We start from the raw sequence: 24,774 nt of genomic DNA, 5'->3' as shown, positions 1-24,774 counted from the left end.
TCTGAGAATTTACTGAGGCTTATTTATGGCCTCGTATGTGGTCAAGTTTTTAACATATTAATGATATTTTACCTATTGATTCATCAGTTAGGAAGAAATATATGAACATCTCCTGATTTGTTGTGGGTTTGTCAATATTGCCTTATGGGTTTTGTTTGCTTGCTTGCTTACTTGCTTTAGAAATTCTGAAGCTGTTTTCAAGGCTTCCTGCCTTAAGGTCGGTCTATTTTGCCTAATATTAATATAGCACTACCAATCTACTGTATTAAAGCAGGTTTTTTTGTTTGTTTGTTTTGAATGTATAGCTTTGTTTGTTTGTTTGTTTGTTTGTTTTGAGGCAGAGTCTCTCCCCATTGCCCAGTCTGGAGTGCAGTGGTGCAATCTCAGCTCACTACAACCTCTGCCTCCTGGGTTCAAGCAGTTCTCCTGCCTCCGCCTCCAGAGTAGCTGGGATTACAGGCACATGCCACCACGCCCAGCTAATTTTTGTATTTCTGTAGAGATGGGGTTTCACTATGTTGGCTAGGCTGGTCGCAAGCTCCTGACCTCAAGTAACCCACCTGCCTCAGCCTTCCAAAGTGCTGGGATTACAGGCATGAGGCACACCGTGCCTGGCCTACTAAAGTAGTTTTACATTTGCTTCTGATGTGGTGCCAGGAGACTCACTGGTATCCAACCAGATTTCATATAAATTTCATGTAAGTTTGTGTTTTCTGAACTACATGGATAGTGTAAATTCATACCACATACATATAAGTTACCTTTTAAATTTCTCTGGATCCATCTCTCTAGAGTTTATAGCAGATAGCAAGCCTCCTTGCAGCTTCCCTGAACTGATATGTAGAGTATTTTTAGACTCCTTTTCTTGAACTGGGCAATGTTTTGAAGGTCTGCATTTAAAGTGATACTATGTGTACTTGAATTTTACAGAAAAACGACGTTTACCTTTATTTTCCCATTTGGCATTTCTGCAGCAAACTTACTTCTTACCGTGACTGCTGTGCAGCCTTGGCCAGCTATTCCAGATGTTATGCCTTATTTCTGAATCTAATTAACAAATACCAGAAGAAGCAGGTCAGTTCTTCATTCATTGAATTCTTCAGTGAGTCTTTACACTAATGTATTTGTGTAAGCCCATGTTGAATGTCATTATGTTTTGAATGTATAGGTTTCTATAAGAAACTTCCAATAAATGTATAATGGGCTGCCCCAGGTGGCAGTAAGTTATGTAAAGGAGTTGAAGGAGTGGTTTGAGTCAGAAATGGAATGTTGATGTTCTAGGAAGTGTCCCGATTTGGGAAGGAAGGTAGTAGATTGTAACAATATTTTTCCTCCCACTGATCTGTAGACAACCTACATGGGAGTCACTTTGGGGTGGGGGTAGGGGTATAACCCCACCCCAAGGGTTATTTCCGTAATGGTTATTTCTTCCAGGTTTCATCCCAGGCTACTGAGTCAGATGGGTAGGGTAGGACCTATCTGGCCATCTGCATTTTAACAAGAACCACAGGGACTTCTGATGCAAATAAAGGTTTGCAGTTCCTCTGCACTGGATATTCCCTGAAGATTCTTCTAGCCCTTAAGTTCTCTAATTCTTTGACCCCACTGTTTTATTTAAAAGGTAACATTTCTAGGTAAAGTGCTTAAATGAAATATTTTAGTTTTAATGAATCAAGGCAAAAATGTATATAGTTGTTTAAAAAAGAAAGAACTCACAAATGATTTCTCATTAATCAAATCATAATACTTCATACAGACATTAATTTTTTTTTTTTTTTGGAGACAGAATCTCGCTCTGTCGCCCAGGCTGGAGTGCAGTGGCGCGATCTTGGCTCACTGCAAGCTCTGCCTCCCGGGTTCACGTCATTCTCCCGCCTCAGCCTCCCGAGTAGCTGGGACTACAGGTGCCCGCCACCATGCCTGGCTAATTTTGTTTTTGTATTTTTAGTAGAGACGAGGTTTCACCGTGTTAGTCAGAATGGTCTCAATCTCCTGACCTCATGATCCGCCTGCCTCGGCCTCCCAAAGTGCTGGGTTTACAGGTGTGAGCCACCACACACAGCCACAAACATTAATTTTTATTATAAGTTTTTAAGTGTTCGTTAAAGCAAAGTCGACTTTTATTCACTTTCATAAATTATTAAAGTGACATCAACTTAGTGAGATATTTTGTCCATTTATACAATAAGTATTCATTTTAAATGTGGTACATTTTCAACATCCTATAGTAAGTTTTACCAGTTTATGGACCAAATAATTTATGTATATACTAACAATATTTTAATCTAAAGCTTTGTGTTTGTTTTATTAACCATATTAAGACCACCTCAAAACATAATCTCTGTTTGTTACTCACTAGCATTGAACTTATTTTTACCCAGCCAAAGACTTCTGCTGAGAATTGTTAAATTTGTCAGGTTTTACCCCAGCTTTAGCCTCCCAAGTAGGGATTACAGGCATGTGATGCCACACCTGGCTAATTTTTTTTTTTTTTTTGATAGACACAGGGTTTTGCCGTGTGCTGGGATTACAGGTGTGAGCCACTGTGCCCAGCCCAGAAGAATTATTTTTCATATTATACTCAAAAGAGATCTATTTATACATTTTGTTTTGTAATTTAATGTTATGAATTTTAATTACAATTTTATTTTCCCATCACTTTTTTTTTTTTTTTTTGCTTTGGTGCTTTGATCTTGGGTGATGTAGATGTCTTTAATTAGAGAAGATTTATTTGCCTTGCCACTAGAATTTTCAAATATGGACAAAAGAAAATGCTTTTGTTTAACAGTTTGATTTCGAGTTATGTTATAATCTGTAATTTTTTTAAGGAAGAAAATTCATTAATTGAGTACTCACAAATAGTGCTATTGTTTTCTAGCATTACTAGTAGATACTGTTTATTTCTCTGATTGGAGCTTAGATGATGGCCATATGGAATGAACCAACAAAAATCTTGGGATCTCCCCAATATGAGAGACTAGAGAGATCAGTATGGCTAAGAGTATGCTGTTTCTAGTTTGAGTAACTAAATGTCCTAAAGTTTTTTTGTTTTTTGTTTTTGTTTTTTAAAATAAAGATGGGAGTCTCACTATGTTGCCCAGGCTGGCCTGGAACTCTTGGGCTCAAGCAATCCTACCACTTCAGCCTCCCAAAGTGCTGGGATTACAGATATGAGCCACTGCACCCAGCCTAAATGTCCTAAAGTTTAAATTGGCATAGAATTTTACTATACTTTTTACTAAACTACTTTTCACATTAGACCAATGGTTATCTGAAAAGCAAAACTCATGTTTAAGAAACCACATTTTTCTCTATTGATGTTAATTACCATTTTATGTTCCTATTGATGTGGTTTGGATCTGTGTCCCAGCCTAAATCTCATGTTGAATTGTAATCCCCTGTATTGGAGGTGGGGCCTGGTGGGAGGTGATTGGATCATGCAGGTGGAGTTCTCATGGATGGATTAGCACCATCCCCCTGGTGCTGTTCTCATGATAGTGAGTGAGTGAGTTTTCATGAGATCTGCTTGTTTAAAAGTGTGTAGCACCTCCCCCTGCTCTGTCTCTTCCTCCTGCTCCGGCCATGTAAGATGTGCCTGCTTCCCTTTCACCTTCCACCATGATTGAAAGTTTCCTGACGCCTCCCCAGAAGCTGAGCAGATGCCAGCAGCATGCTTCCTGTACAGCCTACGGAACCATGAGCCAATTAAATCTCTTTTCTTGATAAATTATCTAATCTGAAGTATTTATTTGGAGCAATGCGAGAACAGACTAAAACACCTATTAAAATTATTTTAGTTTCCAAAGAGGAATAGAGAGCACCTTGTAAACCATGTACAGTAACATGTTTATTCAGGACCATCAAAGAAATGCATATTATCACTTTAATCACTAAACTTAAATCATTGTGGCAAAAATCATATTCAAGTATATTACATGTTTCTCTTCCTTCTTAGAAGATATTAAAACTAACTTAACCTCTTGGTAGCAAAGGTCATTATTGTAAGCATTAATTATTGCTCTAGAGGCTATTTGTCCCACATGGGAAACCTGAGTCTGTTGATGAGGTTCTTTAAATGTCTGCATCTTTGTAGATTTTCTCTCTCTTCTTTTTCTATTGGTTGCTACCTCTGCCTTTAGTAATCTTTACTTGCTTTTTTGCAATTATTTGTTTGCAATTAGCAGGGGAACCTCATAACCAAGCTTATTAAAATTAGCCTGTAGTCCCAACTACTCAGGAGGCTGACACAGGAGAATCGCTTGAACCCGGGAGGTGGAGGCTGCAGTGAGCCAAGATTGTGCCACTGCAATCCAGCCTGGGCGACAGAGGGAGACTCTATCTCAAAAAAAAAAAAAAAAAAAAAAAAGTAACACTGAAGTGGCATCATTGTCGGGGGTGACACCTGAGGTTCGTTGCCTCATTCCAAGGAAATCAAGGACATGGACACACGTGGAGTGAAGTTAATTGCAGAGGTTTAATAGGCAAAAGAAAGAGAGAGGAGAATAGCCCTCTCTCCTGTGCACGAGAAGCACCCGAGTGGGACTTCTGGCCTGTGCACAGGGTTTTATAGACAGGCTCGAGGAGGCCATGTCTGATCTACACAGGGCCCAAAGATTGGTTGGACCAGGTGTGATGTTTACATAGTACGCAGAGAAGCTGGCCACCCAACCCTAGTGTTCTTATTATACAAATGGGATTTTTGCTTGGCTGGCACCATGTTACCTGCTGTTTACTGCACATGTGGCTGGCAAAGAGAAGGGAAGATGGAGCTGCCATAGTGGACATGCCTAGTCCCAGGTACCCTTTTTCCTATTGGCACAGCTGGCAACATTCAGCTGTGCAAGCTTCTAGCCTGCCTTTCTATATCTGCAGCTTGAAATTATTTGGGGGCTGCTTTTCATTAAAAGGAAAACCTTACTGAGGCCCTCCTTACCCTCACTATTTGCCTAAATAATTTCTTTTTTAACTCCAGTATCAACACATAAGCCAGGCGTGGTGGTGTGAGTCTCTAGTGAAACCAGTTGTCCAGCTTGGGCAACAAGATGAAATCCTATCTCAGAGAGAGAGAGAGAGAGAGAGAGAGAGAGAAAAGACTGGCAACATAGACCCCATCTCTATAAACAAAAAATTAGCTGTGCGTGGTGGCACATGCCTGTAGTCCCAGCTACTTGGAAGGCTAAGGTGGGAGGATTGCTTGAGCCCGGGCTGCAGTGAGTCATTGATCACTAGCTAGCTAGACAGACAGATATTGTAGACTAAAAACCCTAAAATAAAATTGAATATGAACAGACTTAATGAGAAGAGCCTAAGGGGCTCTGATAAAACTTCTCTGTGACTTCTCCTCTTCAAAGTCAATTCCATATTTCAAGTTGTAACTCTCTTGTCTGCTCCTCTGTGAGGACTCCCAAGCAAGACAAGTCAATTTCTCCCTCATCAGTGCAACATTTTTAAGACTTTAACACAGCTAGTATCCCAGCTAGTACACTCAGAGCTAAGAACCCAAGCAGTATGTGTATGGCCTTAACCACTTCACTATTATTAAGAAAAACTATACAAATCTTAGAGATAAGGTGTGGAATAGGTGGAGGCATGTCCTGACAAAGGCATGCCAGGGCATTGTTTAATGGCCCAATCAGGGATTAATTCTCTAGGCCAACATATTGGTGTTTGGACTTGCTGTTTACTATTTGGTTAGATCCCAGACACAATAAAGTTATACATTAATTCATAGGTTTCAGTCTGGTAGACAGGATCACCTCGAAAGTTACGGTTTTATTACTTTGTAGGCATTTGTCAGGTTTGTATATAACCTAGAAATCTTGAGTGCTTGTAAATTCCCAGATCTTCAGTTGTGCTTGGAACAAACTTTACTGTGGTATTGGCCTCCTCATTAATGAGTTAAATACTCTTTAAGTGTGTTCATTTTATGAGCCTATGAGAGTCATGTTTTTAATTTTTAAAAAATTATACTTTGACTCAATACTTTTACTTATAATAACTGTTGAAATGTTGTGGTTTTGACTCATTACTTTGATTTTTTTCTAGTAAGAAAAATACATAACTTATATTTTCCTCAAAACCAAAATATTTTAGAAGAGCAAGGAAAGAGTTTAGGCTACAAGGAAGTAGCTGTGTGTCCCAACTACTTCCTAAAATCATTAACCAGAAGTTCCCGTTAGTCTTCAAAAACATTTCTTTAGTGGTTCTCCAAATGGTTATTATTATGTAGCTGTCCTACCCACTCCTGCGAGTTCCTAAACGACACAGACTTTGTCCTGATAGACCGAGATGATGCTTGGCAAAGTAAGCTCATAAGTGCTGAAAGAAAGAATTTTGAGTATGTGAAATGCTTTACCACCTGTAAGGTGTTAAAAAATATTTTTTTCTAATACTCAAGTGCTTCCTCCTTAAATATGTACTTTCTTCTTCCTAGTTTGGAGGAGGATATAATAAGAATTTTTTCCCACAATTTTCACATGGGTGGACTGCCATAAACAGCAAAACAGAATTCCTTCAGAACAGCATGGCATCTTAGTTTCATGTTTCCCGTGGCCCAGGTGGCTGATCAAATACGATTTGTTTTTCCTCTTAAAGTTCTGATGTGAGTGTATTGATCTGCAGTGGTTAGACACTTTGCCGCACCTGGGATTTACTTGAATGTTGAGGCTTAGAACTGATCATGGAAACGTGAACCAGCCTTCCAGCAGCTTAATTAAACAGAATTATTACTTCCTATAATTATTTTTTTTTCAGCTCTAGGAAACATCCCTGCAAGACTAACTTGGGTTGTAGAGAAATACTTTGGAAGCTTTGTAGTCTCTTAATATACATAGCCATTGCCAAATGATTAGACAATCAGAGTCAGTAGACTTTCCCTGTTTTTGTTCTGGGAGGTTAATATTGCTTCTGTCTTGAAAGCCTGAGGACTACATTTAGAATCAGCATAGGTTTCATTTTTCTAAGATGCACTTTTAAATCAAATCATGTTTATGGCTAATTGCGTTTTCAAAAAACGTAGAAACAGAAATCTAAAAAGAACAAGAAAGAAAAGGAAAAAAACCCTTTATAGTGATAAATGAAATGTCACCTACACACGCCTCTTGAACTGATCTTATCAGCGGATGGGGAGCTTCACAGGAAGCTGCCGGTCGCTGCTGCCGTCCACCAAGGGGGAAATCCTGTTTTGAACCAGGTAGCACCAGGGCTGGTTGCTGTTGGAAGAAAGTAGAATATTTCCTCTCCATCTGCTGTTGTTTTCCATCAAAGGGGAAAAAAATTAGAATTACATGAGAAGATACCAAAAGTCACAAAATTTTCCATTATTTTTACATTCTTTTTCTCTTGTCAAGGTAAAGTCTGATTTCAACATATGAGAAGTCTGAATATACTTTACATATTCAAGTATATAAAGTCTAAATCAAGTCCATCGACAGGAGGGGTTGTGGAGTGGTTTCACTTTTATTTTCTACACATCTATGCTGTGAGGATTATTGAGGAACAAGGATTTATATTTACAAGTATTCATATTATTTTTTAAAAAGCATTATTACAAAGACAAATAATGGATATTCAAGTGGTGAGAGTTCTGATTTTTTCTTGATTTAAATCAGAGTGGCTCCCCAATTTGGCTTATCGTCACATTCACCTGGGGAGCTTTAAAAATACAGGTGCTCAGCTGGGCACAGGTGGCTCAGGTTGGCCTGTAATCCCAGTGCTTTGGGAGGCTGTGGCAGGTGGATTGTCTGAACTCAGGAGTTCGAGACCAGCCTGAGCAACATGGTAAACCTCTGTCTTTACAAGAACATTAAAAAAAAAAAAAAAAAACGCTGCAAAAATTAGCTGGGTTTGGTGGCCCATGCCTGTAATCCCAGCTACCTGGGAGGAAGAGGCAGGAGAATCACTTGAGCCTGGGAGATGGAGGTTGCAGTGAGCTGAAATCGAGTCACTGCACTGCAACCTAGTTACACCATGAAACCCTTTCTCCCAAAAACAAAACACGACAAAACAAGAAGAACCCTTAAGCCTATTTTCCACTTTAAAATTTGGGTTTAATTAAAAATTTTGTTTTAATTTAAAAATAGAAATACAGGTGCTCAAGCCCCACCCAGAGAGATTCTGATTCACGTCTGGGATGGGGCCCAATAACCTACTTTTAAGAGACTTCTCAAGTGACTCAAATGAGCAGCAGGTTTTGAGACCTATGGTATAACTTACTAAGGTGGTTCTTTAAAACCATTTTCTCCAGTATTGACAGCAGAGGGGTTCCCATAAAACCTCAAAAAATTTTAAAGTGATTAATCAAATCAGCCACACAGGGTCAGTCTTTCTCCACAGGAGCACAGCTGACAATGGCTCTTCCTGACAAAGTAGGAACCAAGTTGACAAGACCCACCAGGTGCTGATGTAGGCTTCCCAGTAAGTGGTAAGAACCACTGGCCCTTTGCCTTTTGCACAGGCAGCTGAGGAATGATTTCTTAGCTGGAGAACACAGGATGGTACATTAGTCTTTTCCACAAATTTTCACTGCCAGACTTGTGTCAAAATAAGTCCTGGGACCAAACCTAGTTTGAAGGTGCCCATCACGCTGACGAGGCTTTAAGCACTGGCCAGAGTGGCTCCCCCAGGAGAGAGGAGCACAGGCTCTACTCCTCAGGACCCTTAGAGCCGCCTGTGCAAGGGAGGGCGCCTTCAGTTCAGTTGGCTAGACAAGCTGCGAGTTGTTGGTTCATTTGTTAGGTTAAACAAGCACCAAATTTCATCTTTAAAATAATTACTATTCCTGCAGATGTCCTGTTTTGAGACAGTGCAGTATATACCCATATCTAAGTGTTGTAGTTTGCAACATTAAATTGAGAGTGATGAGTTCACTTAGAATATGGTCTGCTTTACACTGCCTCTGTTTGCACAATGGCCCTCATTGAAGTGGGCCTCCTTTTCCATCTGTATGTGATGGTTGTGTGCATGGCCTGGGTTTCTGGCTCACCAACAGTCTCAACGAAAAGGCATCTACTCCTCCCAGCTCCTATAAATGACTTCCACAGGGAGAGCAAGGGAAACTTCTTTGGCTCTTATCTATGTAGTTAATTTGTCCAAGATCCGTGATGCAACTAGTAACTCCAGTTCCCACACACACACACACACTGAGATGAAACAGCCTCTCGGTCGGCTTGAGGCTGTATGAAAGCTAAACTTTAGAGTTAGGTAAAATATCTATTAAAAACACTGGCCAAAATTCAATTAAATGACAAATCTCACTTAAGAAATGTGCACATATTGTCTGCTTTATGGTGTAAACTGCATTTGGTACAAAACAAATGTGCAAACAGATGGGCTTAATAACGAAGGAGGGAGTGGGGTTGCTATCAGCCTTTGGGAGGCAGAGCCTGCCTCAGGAGGTGCCTCTGACGTCAGTGTTGCTACATTTAGCATCTCAGGAAAATACGTTTGGGTTTGTTTTTTGGAAGAACATGAAGGGATTTTCCCCATTTCTTCTGTAAATATCTGCTGGGCAAGAGATCTGGTAAAATGCCTCAAATAAGACTTTCAAAAGACTGGCAATATTTTTGAAAGGTCTTGATCAAAAAGAACAATCTTTGTCTACATTCCTATCACGTGTATCCATTGACCCACTGTCTGTTTAACTCTCTCCATGTGTAGATATGGTTAATTTCTTGTTTCTTTTACCACAGAGCTTCCAGATGCAGCAGGACTGTTGTCAGAGTCTTTGCAAACCCTGGGAACTGCCAGACTCATTCTTGGTTGTGCTGCTCTTAAAGTCCCACCTCTCATTCTGTTTAGACTGCTATAGGCATAAGCTGCTGTCTTCAGCCATGTATGCATGCACAGTGAACACTGATTTGGAATGCTTAGCCATCGTGGTGTCAGAAATGAGAGCTGGAATGTCTGAACAGTGTGGGCTGAAAGCAAAACCAACTGCCATTTTTCTAGCTGTTCATCTTGAATGTAACCACAGCCTTTCAGCATTCCAGAGAGAAGGTGCCTTCTCTTTCCCTCCATCCTCTTTGGGCCATCGAGGATTGGTTAGGAAGGTGCCTCCACTCCTTCCCCTGGTGCCTTTGTAAGGCGACTTGGCTCCCAGCTTGCCCTCTGCCTCCTCCCTGACAGGAGCACGCCCTATGGCTGTCTTCCCAGCCCCTCTGCAGGCACATTCCCAGTGGGTGCCGAGAGCATTTGACTGAGCTTGCTCCTTTTTTCAGCCTTGGCCTTGGTCTGCGCCCCTGACCGGGCAGGCTGCACAATACGCCCTTAGCTTGTTCATTCTTTCCAGCTCCTGCTGGCTTTGCCCTTGTGGAACTGGCTCTTTCCTTGCTCAGCACGGAACCCAAATGCCTGATTTATGTCTGCTGGCTTGAAAAAGAACCGAGCACAGTGAAATGGTAGCATTGCCCTGGTACTTTTGAGTGACATTCAAAGGCATATCGTGGGTGCTCAATAAATGATTGCCGATAGAATGGATAGATGGATGGGGGAATCAAGCATAATCTCTTCTGGTTTTAAAATGATTTTCTACTTAGATTCTTGGCTTTGAGTCTCCAACATTTCAGATTCTTCTATTTTATGTAGTTAAACACATAGGCAAACTCTTGACCCACTTTCGGTGCCCTATGGTCAGTTAGCATTTTTGCGGTAGTGCACAGTCTGTCTTCCACTTTGCTAAAATTTATCTGTTCTTCAAGCCACCTGCAAGCTCACTTAATGTTTGGGTTTTGTTTGAGGGTGGGAAGTTGGATAAGCAAAGCAAATTGTAAATCCTGATTCAGCTCTCAGGCACGAGAAGTTTGTAACCATATTTTAAACAGGGCATTTTGATTAATTTTCTGGTTAATAGAGGGTTCAGATTTTAAGCATATTTACATCCCCTTCCATTTCAACCCATTCTTACAAATCTTCCTAAAATGTTTTCCTTTACTGAGTGGAAGCAGTTCCCTCCTAAGTGGAGTCTGCTGAACATAGTTTATTCTTTCTGTGACAGCTTGATATTGTTTCTTCCCCACAGTCAACATTATGCACATGAGTTATTTTAAGGTACGGTAGGAAGGGTGTGGGAGTCGGGGAGGAATGTGTTCACTTTGGCTGGCCGTGGGCAGAGAGTAATGTGAGGTAGCACAGAAGTGGTCGCACGGGGCCAGATGGTGCATTAGATGCTGGCTTTGACATTCATTTAATAGGCAGTAGATGTTTTTGAGCAAAGGGAAGAGCTGTGCTTCAAGAAGTTGTGTTAGGGTTGACGGCAGAGGGAGGAGCCTGGAAAGGGCCTCTGACAACAGTCTACAGGCAGATTAGGTCCACGGGCAGGAGGGAGCTGGGGGTCATTTTGAGACGACAGGTTCGAGGAGACTTGGTGACTGCTTGGTGAGGGGATGAGACAGAGAGGAATCAGAGATGCTGGGGCTGGGGAACGGGGAAGATGATGATGATGAGCAATGAGGAGTTGGGCTGAAGGTGGTTTTGGAAACCATCTGTGTGTACAGATCCTGCCTCTTCTCTTCACCAGTGTTTGACTTTGGACTTACTTAATGAGTCTCCTGAAGCCTCAGTTCCAACATCTCCAAATAGGGGTAAAAATGTCTTTCATTGGCTTTAGGCCAATGTCTCTCCCATGGAAAGTAACATGCAACAGCTGCTGCCAATGCTGCCACCATTGGAACTCAACATAGACCATCCTGGTGAGCAGTGCCCTGTTCCTGGTTTCATTCCAGTTAAAGTAATTTCATTCACAGGCTTGTGGGGCCCATTCAGGTTGAGTAACTTGCTTGCTCACTGGGGCACAACATCTGCGAAACTAATGACAATATCCCTCAGGCTCTAACCCGAAAGCTCTGTTGAGGTCAGTCTTCTTCCTCTAGGTGTACCTGTTTGTCTAAGCTCTGGTTGGCTGTAGCTGTTGCTAGGCTGATTCTGTTTTAAGTAAAATTAGAAAGTCGATATGAACTGGTTATACTAGACTGCCTTCTTTAGGAAAAAAAAAGATCTCTCTTGATTCATCTTCATTTTGCTATTTCAAAACCACATAGTTATGATATGAATATGCAACATTGTGTTAAATTTAATAAAAATGCTATAAAAGTGGAGTGTTAATTTATAGATGTTTCTCAGATATTGTCTAAGAATAAAGGAGAGAATCTGTGCCTCAAAGGAGAGCTGCATATTGATGAAATCGTTTTCTGCTGTGGAATTGGTGCTCTCTCTAAATAGATGATTTTGGCCTTGGTTTAATTTTTACAGATCTTTATAGAATATTAAGTAATATTTTATAGACTTGAGATGGCTCGGGCTGTGGAACAGTAGATAATCTCTTCATGATCCTGCCCAACGCAGACCTTGGTTCAGTTGGGAGGACCTTGGAGTGCACAGTTTGGGAGCAGAGGCCACCCATGGTGAGGAGAGGGGCCCTGGAAAGCTGTCTGGCTCAGCCTCCTTCAGGATTCCAGACGAGTCAAGACAAGCCCTTGCATGGAGATAAGAAAACACTACCTCTGCTGACCTCCTGTGAGTCGGCTTCTATTTTGGCCTCTTCCATGCTCCCTAGATCCATGTAGAATATATTTAAGAAAGGTGGGGGGGGAAAAAAAAGAAGAAGTACCATAGCCAACCCTGAAAAACAGGACAAAAACAGTAAGCAGAGATAGCAGTTGCTGGAAGTTTGGTGCTGCAGACGGTGCAATCTGCCATCCCATTTGTTGATCTCGCATGCCATGCTTCAGTTGGCACCACGGCTGCCAGGAACCACCCCCTCCTTTTCCATCTGAAGCAGGAAAAGCAGTATTATAACAGTGTTAACTCTTCCTGCCCTACAGCCTAGAGCTGTTTCTTCTGCACTGGAGGCTTCATAATCTTGGCCACATTAGTACCTACAGAGATGACAGAATGGAAGAATTTTAGAAGAGTAAGGGGCCTGAGGGAATTTTTAGAAAAAGAAAAGCAGCACTTAGTCTTCCCAGATTAGACTGCATGTGACAGTGGGGAGAGGTCATTTGAATTTTGAAGAATGATGTCCACTGAGGAGAACTGTTTTTACCGGGGATCTGATCTAAATCCTGGCAAATCCACACTAACAGCGGGAGGTGGGACAGGGCTGGAGAAGCCTACTGAGCTGGACTAAGAGAAAAGCAAGACAGGTAGATGGAGGTGAAATGGCAAGGCCTAGGAAGAGAAAAAAAAAAAAAAAACAATCCAGCACCCTTAGAAGATGCCATGACATTTCAGGAGGTAAATTGTTTAGTCCTGGTAACAATTTAGGGTGTAGAATGCAGCTATTAAGTTACTTAAGCAATCACTTAAAATCACTTATAATGCATTTCCTGTCTTGTTTAACGTGCTTTTATGGAAATGAGAGAAGAGAGCCCAATTCCAGGAACATGGTGAAGTCCAAAACTTATAAACATCACTGTCAAGTGTACGAGGGAGACTGTGGTTTAGATTGGAAAAGATACTGTGAATAGCTTTGTTCAGATGAAAGAAGTGGAAGTTATCATTGTCAGTGAATTTGTTAATTTGTATATGTAAATGCTTAGGACAATGCCTGGCACATCATAAGTACTAATAAGTACTATGTGTTAGTTGCTGCTACTACTGTGCTGCTATTGTTATTAATTATTAGGATTTTCAGAACTAGAACTCATATAGTCTTTAAGCAGAAAACATGTATCAAAGTTCACACAAAAATTTTATTTATAGTCCTCAGCTTAGAGAATATCAGATGAAGTTCTTCTTTCTTGGAAATACCCTCTGTCGTGGTTGGAAAACTGATTTTCTGCTTCTCTGTTGGGTCTGATCAGGGTGGAGGAGAAGCCACCAACTCAGAGCCCAGGGCAGGGCCTTTGCCACCAGGCATTATTTGAAGTAACCCTCTATTTTATGTGAAGTGGGATTCAAGTATTATAATCAGATTGTGTGTGCTTGTTTTAGACTTAAGGCCCATAAATGTCAGCTTCTTTAGGGAACAGTCAGGTAATTGAAGAATGAGAAGATGACCCCTGGCCCAGGAAGGAGATAGTCCCAGATACTCTCTCAAACTAATCCTCTTCAAACTAAAAACAGGCTGGGCACACTGGCTCACGCCTGTAATTCCAGCACTTTGGGAGGCCAAGGCAGATGGATCACTTGAGGTCAGGAGTTTGAGACCAGCCTAGCCAACATGGTGAAACCGTGTCTCTACTAAAAGTACAAAAATTAGCCAAGTTTGATGGTGCATGCCTGTAATCCCAGCTACCTGGGAGGCTGAGACAGGAGAATCACTTGAACGCAGGATGCGGAGGTTGCTGTGAGCTGAGATTGCACCACTACACTCCAGCAACAGGGCAACACTGTGTCTCAAAAAAAATCCCATTATTGGGTATATACCCAAAGGAATATAAATAAATCATTCTACCATAAAGACACATGCACACATTTGTTCATTGTAGCACTATTCACAATAGCAAAGACACGGAATCAACGTAAATGTCTATCAGTGGTGGATTGGATAAAGACCATGTAGTACATATACATCATGGAATACTATGCAGCCATAAAAAGAATAAGATCATGTCCTTTGCAGAAACATGGATAGAGCAGGAGGCCATTATCCTTAGCAAACTAACGCAAGAACAGAAAACCAAATACCACAAGTTCTCACTTATAAGTGGGAGCTAAATAATAAGAACTCATGGACACAAAGAAGGGAACAACAGACACTGGGGCCTACTTGAGGGTGGAGGGTGGGAGAAGGAAGAGGATCAGGAAAAATAACTATTGGGTAGTAAGCTTAGTACCTGGGCGATGAAATAATCTGCATACCACAGCCCCATGACCCAAGATTGCCCATGTAACAAACCTGCTCATGTACCCCTGAGCCTAAAAAGTTAAAAAAAAAAAAAAGAGACTTTTCTGCTGCCCACCCAACCCCATGCTCCCCTCCACATCTCTCTGCATCTCACAGCTTCCAGAGTTGAACTCAAATTCTTTCATGATAACTCTGCTGAACCTGACACTGTTCCCGGAGCATCCTCTTTTCGAAACTCTTGTAAGACTACTAGGCCTGCACCACTGAGTTTATTGCTATTAGTTAGCATTTTATTGCTAGGACATAAAAAGAGTTCACAGCAGTGCCCTAATCATTGGTCAATACAATTTGTGCTTTGCCTGTTGTATCTCATGTGATCTCACAGTACGAATTGTATCTCCATTTTGCAAATAAGTTAATGGATGCACAGAGAGGCCAAGCACCTGTGTGAGCCCAGCCTGCCTGGCTCTGGACCTGGGACTCATAATCCGCTTCCACATCTCGCTTCTTCGTTTGCCGTTTTAGTCTTTGCTGTTTCCCCACATATGTTAGCTTTGTCTTCTCAGTAGGTGAGAAGCTCTTCAGAACACTGACTCTCAGACTTGGCTATGTGTGTGTGTATTCCTAGGCCCCTGGCATTAAGAACTTATCTGAGGACTAACATTCTATTTCCTGGGGTGGAGTCAGGAGCAGGGTCTCCTAACTGGATGACCACTGTGGTTGGTTGAATGCTGTGAGTTGAAATGTCTCTGAAAATGAACTCTCTCCTGGACCATCTCCAGTTTTTGCTGTAGCATGAGCCGCGGTCCTTAATGTTTGGCAAATGGTGTCCGGTTGTGCAAGCAGCAGCCTTGCTTCTCTGCAGTGAGTGTTAGGGAAAACTTTTGGTTCTTTTAGCAAGAACAAGCAGGAACAAGTTGGTATTGGCAGAGAAGGCCTAGGTAAATCCAAAAGTTGTACTTTGCCCCCAATCTTCCCCAATTTCCCGGCCACACCTGACACCCTGGCATCGCACCTGGACATGTGCTCCTCGATGAAAATGTGCCCAGCCCTTGCCCCTTTGTCCCCTTTTCTTAAGGCTGCTGCTAATTACTGACCCGATCAACAAAGTCAGGTTTATAGTCGTCCCTTCTGGTGACATATGTGCATTTTAAAAGGAGATAATTCTTTAACTGTTCTGCAAGAAGGCAAAGGAGGAGAAAAAGTACATGACACCCTGTATGGGAGGCAGATGTTGGTGTAGAAAGGACTCTAGAGTCTGGGTAACCCTAGAATCAAATCCTGACCTTAACCCTCACCAGCCATGGGACCTGGGCGGCTTCTCCAGGCCCTAGTTTCTTGTCTATAAAATGGCACAGTGCCTGGCACTGTATATATAGATATAGATATAATACCATCCAGGCCAGTTGTAGCCCTCCAATGAGTATTCATTTAAAATCTCCTCCTCCCAGGTCACCTTCGTTGACACCCATGGGGAAGGCTGATCTGGACTCATATATGGACATTGTTGTCAAACTAAAAGCACAGTGATTTTTGTATCTTGTTTAATTTTAAAATGTTCTCAGCTAAGGGTTTGTAAAAACATTTTAAAATTGTGAAATATAACCTATATACAGAAAAGTGCATAAAACGGGTATGCACAATTCAGCAAGTAATTATAAAGATGTCACTCATGTAACCACCACCCTGGGCAAGAATTGGTAGGTACTGACTGCCTTAAAGTAGTGTAGCTACGTAACACAGCGCTGCTCCACGCTGTGGAGGGGCAGTTTTGGCTGGCACATCTGGAGAGGTATTGTCATCTAGTGGGTGGAGGCCAGGGATGCTGCTGAATGCTCTACAATGCACAGGACACCTCCCCACAGCAAAGAATTATCCAGTCCCAAGTGTCAATCCTGCCCAAACTCAAAAACACCATGCTTCAGCCGGAGATGAAATTTTAAGGAAAGATTTGGAATTTCAAGAAACCGGCTATTGTCAAAACTTAGATTTCCATGACACATTTTTAGTAATGCCGTCCCACTCAACTAATTGTTCTCCGAAGGAGAAAAAGAAAGGCGAGCCAGAATTTCAGATGAAGGATCTGAAGGTAATAGGCGCTGCTGATCGCATCAATCAGTTTGTATTCTTTCATTGCTGCCAGGTGCTTATTATCTCCTCTGTCACTTTGCACTGCTCTTGGGAATCAAATACTGTACAAGCGAGTCGAAGCCAGATGTGTTCCATTTTACTATTAATGCAATTGTGAATAAATTAAATACTATCTTCTGCCCCACAATGTGTTCCAGCCCCCTTTGCACTTTTGACTCTGTCTTTTGTTTATTGCAGGATTTGGTCGTCCGTGTTGTTTTTATTCTTGGCAACCTGACGGCGAAAAATAACCAGGCTCGTGAACAATTTTCCAAAGAGAAAGGGAGCATCCAAACTCTGCTGTCATTATTCCAGACGTTCCATCAGCTGGATCTGCATTCCCAGAAGCCGTTGGGCCAACGAGGCGAGCAGCACAGGGCGCAGAGGCCGCCGTCAGAGGCAGAGGACGTGCTCATCAAGCTGACCCGCGTGCTGGCCAACATTGCCATCCACCCGGGCGTGGGCCCGGTACTGGCCGCCAACCCGGGAATAGTGGGCCTGCTCCTGACCACGCTGGGTGAGAACCGCGGCCCACTGGCTGCAGCAGGCACAACCGACTTTCCCGCAGCCCAAAGACAGTTCTGTGTCTGGGGTGTGATGAGGATTTTATTAGCACAAGTGGCTCCCTATGCAAAAGTCTTAGCCGTATGAAGGAAATTCCCTCTTCTGTTCAGAACTGTCTTAAAAGTAATCCAGATTTTTAGAAAAGGAAAAGAAAACATAGTAACAGAGATTATTACTAAAACCCACCAAATTGTACACTTTAAAAGGGTGAATTTTATGGTTTGTGAATTACATTGCAATTTTTTAAAAATTTTACTTAGCAAATGAAGAAAACTTGGCTAAACTAACCACAAAAAGTTTAAAATTCCAAATATTTGAGTTTAAAATCCCACATCCCAAATATTGTGGGCAATCCACATGATTAAAATTAATTCCTTTTTTTTTCCTCTTCAGGTTCTTACATTATTTGTAATTACAGTCCCCAGTCATTCAAGTCCTATTAATTCCCCTTGTATTAGCTCAGATTGCCATAACAAAATACCACAGATTGGGCAACTTTGTCAGAAATTTGTTTCTCATGCTTCTGGAGGCAGAGAAATTCAAGAGTAAGGTGCCAGACAGTTCAGCTCCTGGTGAGGGCTCTTCCTCCTGGCCTGCAGACAGCCACCTACTCACTGTGTGCTCACATGGCTATTCCTTGGTGCAAGCACTTGTAGAGTAGGCGACAGTCTTTCTCCCCCTTCCTCTTTTTATAAAGTCACCAATCCTATCATATTAGGACCCTACCCTTATGGGCTCTGTAACCTGCTGTATCTCTTCAAAACCCTATCTCTAAATACAAGCATATTGGGAGTAGGGCTTCAACATATGAATTTTGTTGGGCACACAATTCAGTCCATGGCAACCCCTACACTTTTTAGGCCTGTCATCTCCCATAGGCACTTCTGCCTGCTAGTGTGTAGGGAAATTAACTGCAATCTAAGGTAATCAATTTTGCCACTACTAGCTGGGCCTGCTGGCTCAGGCCTGTAATCCCAGCACTTTGAGAGGCTGAGGTGGGTGGATCACAAGGTCAGGGGTTTGAGACCAGCCTGGCCAACATGGTGAAACCCCCTTCTCTACTAAAATACAAAAATTAGCTGGGCATGGTGGCGTGCACGTATAATCCCAGCTACTCAGGAGGCTGAGGCAGAAGAATCATTTGAAATCAGGAGGCAGAGGCCTCAGTGGGCTGAGATCGTGCCACTGCACTCCAGCCTAGGTGACACACTGAGACGCTGTCTCCAAAAAAAGAAAAAAAAAAATTAACTACTACTAACCATACTTGTGAAAAATGTTGTTGTTTTGGAAGGAAGCTTAATGCCTGACACAAATGATGTTTTGGAGGAGCAAACTGTGAACTCCCTGCTCCCCCTCGCCTCCACTATTCAACTCAAGAGCCATTTCCTGAGCTCTTTCTGGGTAATGAGTTCTGTGCTATGCATTCAGTTTCGTTTATTCTGCTCAGGCTGCCATAACAAAATCTCATAAACTGGGGAGCTTCAACAGACATGTATTTTCTCACAGTTCTAGAAACTAGAAGTCCGAGACCAAGATGCCAGCAGGGTCAGGGTCTGGTGTGGGCTCCCCTTCCTGGCCTGTGGTTGATTGCCCTCTCACTGGGTCCTCATGTGCTGAAGAGAGCACTCTCTGGGGTCCCTTCTACTTCTTGTAAGGGTACCAGCTCTACCGGATAAGGGCCCCACCCTTCTGACCTTGTTTAACCTTTATCACTTCCCCACAGGACCTAGCTCCAAATACAGTCACATTGAGGGGATAGGGCTTCTACATGTGCATTCTGGGGGACACCAACATTCAGTTTAGAACAAGGTTTTAAAAATGGAGGCTGGCATGTGCTTTTAAGGAATTCAGTATATATGGTAGAGGGACATCGGGTGCACAGACAAGAACCGCAGTTTCAAGAGAAGGGAAGAAGCTAGGTGCACACAGCTAAGGGATGGGTGGCAGAACCCGGCTGTGGGCGTGTGAGTGACAAGGCCGTGCTTCACTATGGAGCTTTACGGTTGAAAATGCATTTTCATATCCGTTACCTCACAACAATGCGAGGGCACGTTTTTGTTATTTTCTTCATTTCACAGATGAGGAAACAGGCTCCGTGAGATATAGTGACTTTCACAGGTCACAAAGTGAGCAAGTGGCAAAGTCGCTGGGCCCCTGACCTGTGCTTCCCCGCGCCCCACATCACATGTCACCCGTCTAGAGAAAGGACTCTTCAATTCTGACTGGAATCTGCACCATGACTTACCACTTCCATGTAGATAACTCAGCAATCTCTGTGTTTAGGCTTGAACTCTTTTCCAAGCTGCTGACTGCACATTAAGCCGCGTGGAAGAATATGCACGTAGCTGTGAGAGAAATTCAGTTTCTGTTCCAACCTCAAAATGTTCAGCATTTGCTCTGTAGCATGCTCGTGTCTGCTGATGCTCCTCTCCCCTTCCTGAGATCCACTCACCACACTGAGCAGGGCTTCTCAGCCCAGGACCAGGGATGTGACTGCTGCAGAATTAGCTGTGGGACTCATTAAAATACCCTTTTTGGTTTCTGGCCCTTGCCCAGAAACTGCCTCTATAAAACGCCATTAGAGTCTTGAAATCTGCCTTTTAATGCCTCCTCTGCCCCCAGGTGAGTCTTTTGTCCCTTAAGTGTTGAGACCCAGTGCCTCAGGGAACCACGCTGGTTTTTCTGGCTCCTCAGAATCTAGCAGAAGCCTGAAACCCACTGGGCGAGTTCTCATCTGTTGCGAAATTAATGCTTTTGCCTGACTGTGGCTGCCCAGGAAGGGCCTGAGGACTAGACCTCAAACACCTGGACTGGGGGCACATGGCTGTGAATAGCCAAGGAGTAGAGTTAGGCATGATTCATTATCCCACAATTGTTAATATTCACATATAAAGTGAAAAAACTCCTCATCTTATAAATATTTTATGAGTTTAGAAATTACATTTCTACCTATAAAGGAAGAGTGAATAACTTGCTTTTGACTCAAAAGAAAGTGATGCTTTGGGGTAGGAGAAAGAGGCAAGAGGCTAGGCATGGTGGCTCACGCCTATAATCCCAGCACTTTGGGAAGCCAAGGCAGGCAGATTGCTTGAGGCCAGGGGTTCTAGACCAGACTGGGCAACATGGCAAAACCCTGTCTCTGTTAAAAAAAAAAATTAGCTGAGTGTGGTGGCACACGCCTGTGATCTCAGCTGCTCAGGAGGCTGAGGTGGGAGAATTACCTGAGCCCAGGAAGTCAAGGCTGCAGTGAGCCATGATTCACCACTGCACTCTGGCCTGGGCAACAGAGTGAGACCCTTTCTCAAAAAAAAAAAGGTCCAGGCGCGGTGGCTCACACGTGTCATCCCAGCACTTTGGGAGGCCAAGGCAGGTGTTATCATGAGGTCAGGAGTTCGAGATCAGCCTCGCCAACATAATGAAACCCCGTCTCTACTAAAAATACAAAAAAATTAACCAGGCGTGGTGGCAGGTGCCTGTAATCCCAGCTACTTGGGAGACTGAGGCAAGGAGAATCGCTTGAACCTGGGGGGCAGAGATTGCAATGAGCTGAGATCGTGCCACTGCACTCCAGCCCAGGTGACAGTGCGAGAACTCTGTCTAAAAAAAAAAAAAAAAAAAAAGGCTGGTAGCAGTGGCTCATGCCTGTAATCCTAGCACTTTGGGAAGCCAAGGTGAGTGGATCACTTGAGGTCAGGAGTTCAAGACCAGCCTGGCCAACATGGCAAAACCCCATCTCTACTAAAAATACAAAAATTTGCCAGGCATAGTGGCACGCGCCTATAGTCCTAGCTACTCAGGAGGCTGAGGCAGGAAGATCTTTTGAACCCAGGATGTGGAGGTTGTAGTGAGCCAAGATCATACCGCTGCACTCCAGCATGGACGACAGAGTGAAACTCTCTCTAAAGCTCCCTGGCTGCTCCTGATACAGGTGGTCAAGGGCCTCCCTGTGAGAAATGTTTTAGTCTCTGTAAACATTTGGTACCATATGAGGTTGAGCAGAAGTGAAGAAACCCTGCTCTCCCATGATGGGTCAGGCCTCTTGCCTACTATGCCTTAGGCAGTTGTTTGGACAAGCAGGTGATCCCTTCTCTATTCTCTTCTGAAAGATTTTATCTCCAAATAAAAGTTTATAGAAGGGCAAAAGTCACCCCTGACAGGGGGTCACCCCCTTCTACCTTCCCCTTACATGACTCGACTCCTGGATGAGTTTCTGAGCCCTGCAAAGCCCTTTCTACACTGGTCTCTGGGGATTTCCTACCTGTTTTATCTGCATCGGTGTGGAGTGGTGATCACATTCCAGAAGAGGCCTCCTGCCCCCTCTGACAGGCCTGGCAGCTTAGAGCAATGCAGGGCCAGTGCTGGGCTGTGACTGTGACTATTGAAAGGGCCTGCCCAGGGCTTGGTTGTGCCGACGGAAGTCAGAGTTGCTGCTGTCCTGTTTACCCTCAGAGCTGAGCACTCCTCCCAGCCTGATGGCTCTTGTGGCATGGCCCCCTTGCCCAGTCACGTGGGAAGGGCATCCCTTGGGTTTCTTTCTTCCTACCTCCCTCTAGCCCTGCACCCTTCACAGGGAGTTGCTTGTACTCCAGGACTTGCCTAGAGAGGTCAGCCTCATTGCAGAGGGTCTTTTAAAAATCAATAATGTTTTCTAGTAAGAACTGACCCTCTCAGTATGCCACCAGACTCAGATTTGCTGACTTAGTGGCAAGTCCAAATTCCAGATTTTCTTGTATTCGTGAGTCAATTATAGAGGGTAGGATGGTTCTGTCATACTTTTTTAGAAGCAGTCTATTGCCCCAACTAGCTTCAATGTGAACTCAGCAACACTGAGTCCTTGACTTCAGCAGGGTTCTGTGGAAAGAGTAGGATAGTAGGGTCAAATAGACCTGGATTCAGATGTGTGCTCTATGAAGTCAGGCGAGGTATTGAACTTCTCTAAACCTCAGTGTTCTCATCTGACCCCTAAATTTATCTTTGAAGTCCTAACCCCCATGTGATGGTATTTGGAGATGGGGCCTTTGGGAGATAATTAGGTTTAGATAAGTCCATGATGTGGGGCCCTCATGCTGGAGTTAGGTCCCTTATAAGAAGAGACACCAGAGCCTGACCACACAGTCTCCCTGATCTTGGACTTCCAGCCTCCGTAACTGTGAGAAAATAAATTTCTGTTGGCTCAAACCACCCAGTTTATGGTATTTTATTATGACAGGCCAAGGTAACTGAGACAGATGCACCTTTCGAGAATTAATTATTGTGGGTGTGAATTCTTGTAAGTGCATGTAAAACTTATTAGTAGCTGACTTCTGGGGGTTACATGCATGTAAAGGGCCTGGTGCTGTTCATGATAAATGCTTAGCAGCTGTGAGGACCTACCCTCTAGTTCCAGGTACCAGACACCATTCCTGCTTCTCAAACGTGTGGTCCTTTGGGAGGTTAGACACATAAGAGCTACCCTGCATTTTCTGGACAAGCTAACGAATTCTCCTACCAAGGCAACAGAAATAAAACAGATCCCCAAACACTGCCCAAGACCTAGTGTCATCAGTCTGGGGCTGGAGGAAACCAGGGCTGTAGACCCTTTGCCCAAGAGTTAGATATTCACCTGAGCCACTCCCCATGAGCTGTCATTCTGGATGGCCCATCTGTTCATTTAATAAGCACCTACTTAGCACCCACTATGTGCCATGCATTCATTTAAACCCTCGAATGCATTTAAACTTTGTAACAACTCTATAATGAAGGTGCAATGATCATGCTCACTTTACAGTCAAGGAAACTGAGGCCCAGGGAGGTTAAATAACTTAAATAAGGTCACACGGCCAGTGAGTGGAAGCACAGGGTTCTGGCTTCAGAGTCATGGCCAAAGCAAGAGGGAAGAATTTTGGAGGTCTTGTGTCCCTTCTTTTACCATACCTAGGATGTTTCCTTACAGTAGAATCCATATTGATAACCAAAACAATTCAGTTCCTTATTCCCTTTTTATATACTTAAACTAAAACACAGGAAGTCAGGTCTTTATTTATTCTTTTTCCAAGTATCCATTAAGTGTCTACCAGGTACTGGGCCTATGCTGGCTGCTCTAGCGGGAGGGGCCCCTGGCGGAAGGAACAGTCTATGTCTTCCGCAGCCTACAAATGACTGAGCTTTCCTTTCAACATAGTAATTTATAAAAAGGCTGTTCTCTTTAATGAACAGGGAAAGACAGCCAAAGGGGGTGGTACTTAAGTCAGAGAATTTAAGAATAAGCACAGTCCTCTTCCTCAGCTCATAGCCGCCCTGCTTGCTCCCCGAGGAAAAACTTCGGTTTCATACAGGAGATGGGGTCTCCGTCTGTCACTCAGGCTGCAGTGCAGTGGTGCAATCTTGGCTCACTGCAACCTCTGTCTCCCAGGTTCAAGCAATTCTCTGCCTCAGCCTCCCAAGTACCTGGGATTACAGGCTTGCGCCATCACGCCGGGCTAATTGTTGTCTTTTTAGTGGAGATGAGGTTTCACCATATTGGCCAGGCTGCTCTCATACTCCTGACCTCAAGTGATCCGCCCACCTCGGCCTCCCAAAGTGCTGGAATTACAAGCGCGTGCCACCACGCCTGGCTAATTTTTTGTAAAGACAGGATTTTGCAGTGTTGCTCAGGCCAGTCTGATTGCCCGAGTCTTATATCCAACTGCCTACCCCTCCTCTCCTGGGGGTGCTTCAGAAGCACCTCAGCATATCTGAAGCTGAACTCATGACCTGTCCCTGAACTTGGCCCTCTTCCTGTGCCCTTAATTCAGGCATCTACCCAGTTATGTGCACCCAGGTGATTCCTCCCCCTCACACCCCATCCAGTCTCTGCCAAGCACAGTCTCTACTCTGCCACATCTCTGCCATCGCCCATGTCCATGCTATGTTGAGGTCACTGGGACCACTCCCAGCTGCAGCCCTGCCTCTGCTCCTCCCCACACTGTGGCCAGAAACGTCAACAGATGAGTCTGGAGACTGAGTGGGAGGCAGAGACAAAAACCACTAAGGGCCTTATGTGCTAAGCTAGAGGATTAATTATTCTTGCATCCAGCACTCACTATGTGCTAGGCACTGTTCTAGAAGCTGGGAATGCAGCCATGAATAAAACAGACACATCCCTAGGCCTCAGGGAGCTGACATTTTAGGGCTGAAAGACAAACATTAAACACGTATATAACATCAGGTGGTCATATGTGCTATGGAGAAAATTAAAGCAGGGTGAGAGAAAAGAGAACAGGTGCTATTTTAAATAGGGAGGTTACGGAAAGTATGTCCAACAAGGCGGCCTTTAA

At 43.4% G+C, this 24,774-nt stretch overlaps 1 protein-coding gene across 5 annotated transcripts in view; it reads left to right on the top strand.

The window, feature by feature from the left end:
• Window positions 1–24,774, top strand: part of ARMC2 (armadillo repeat containing 2) — a 126,710-nt gene that overhangs the window by 88,692 nt on the left and 13,244 nt on the right. For all 5 annotated transcript variants that reach the window (XR_002730380.2, XM_023205973.2, XM_023205972.2 and 2 more), the window contains 2 exons: window positions 975–1,074; window positions 17,114–17,432. Coding sequence is in view for 4 of the 5 variants with exons in the window: in XM_023205973.2 (XP_023061741.2) it covers window positions 975–1,074; window positions 17,114–17,432 (419 nt within the window). In the remaining variant the exon portion in view is untranslated. The remainder of the gene's footprint in view (window positions 1–974; window positions 1,075–17,113; window positions 17,433–24,774) is intronic.

The sequence above is a fragment of the Piliocolobus tephrosceles genome, chromosome 5, assembly GCF_002776525.5.
Source record: "Piliocolobus tephrosceles isolate RC106 chromosome 5, ASM277652v3, whole genome shotgun sequence".
Taxonomy (NCBI): domain Eukaryota; kingdom Metazoa; phylum Chordata; class Mammalia; order Primates; family Cercopithecidae; genus Piliocolobus; species Piliocolobus tephrosceles.
The sequence above is the reverse complement of the archived record's forward strand: the minus strand, read 5'-3'. Positions and strand labels throughout refer to the sequence as shown.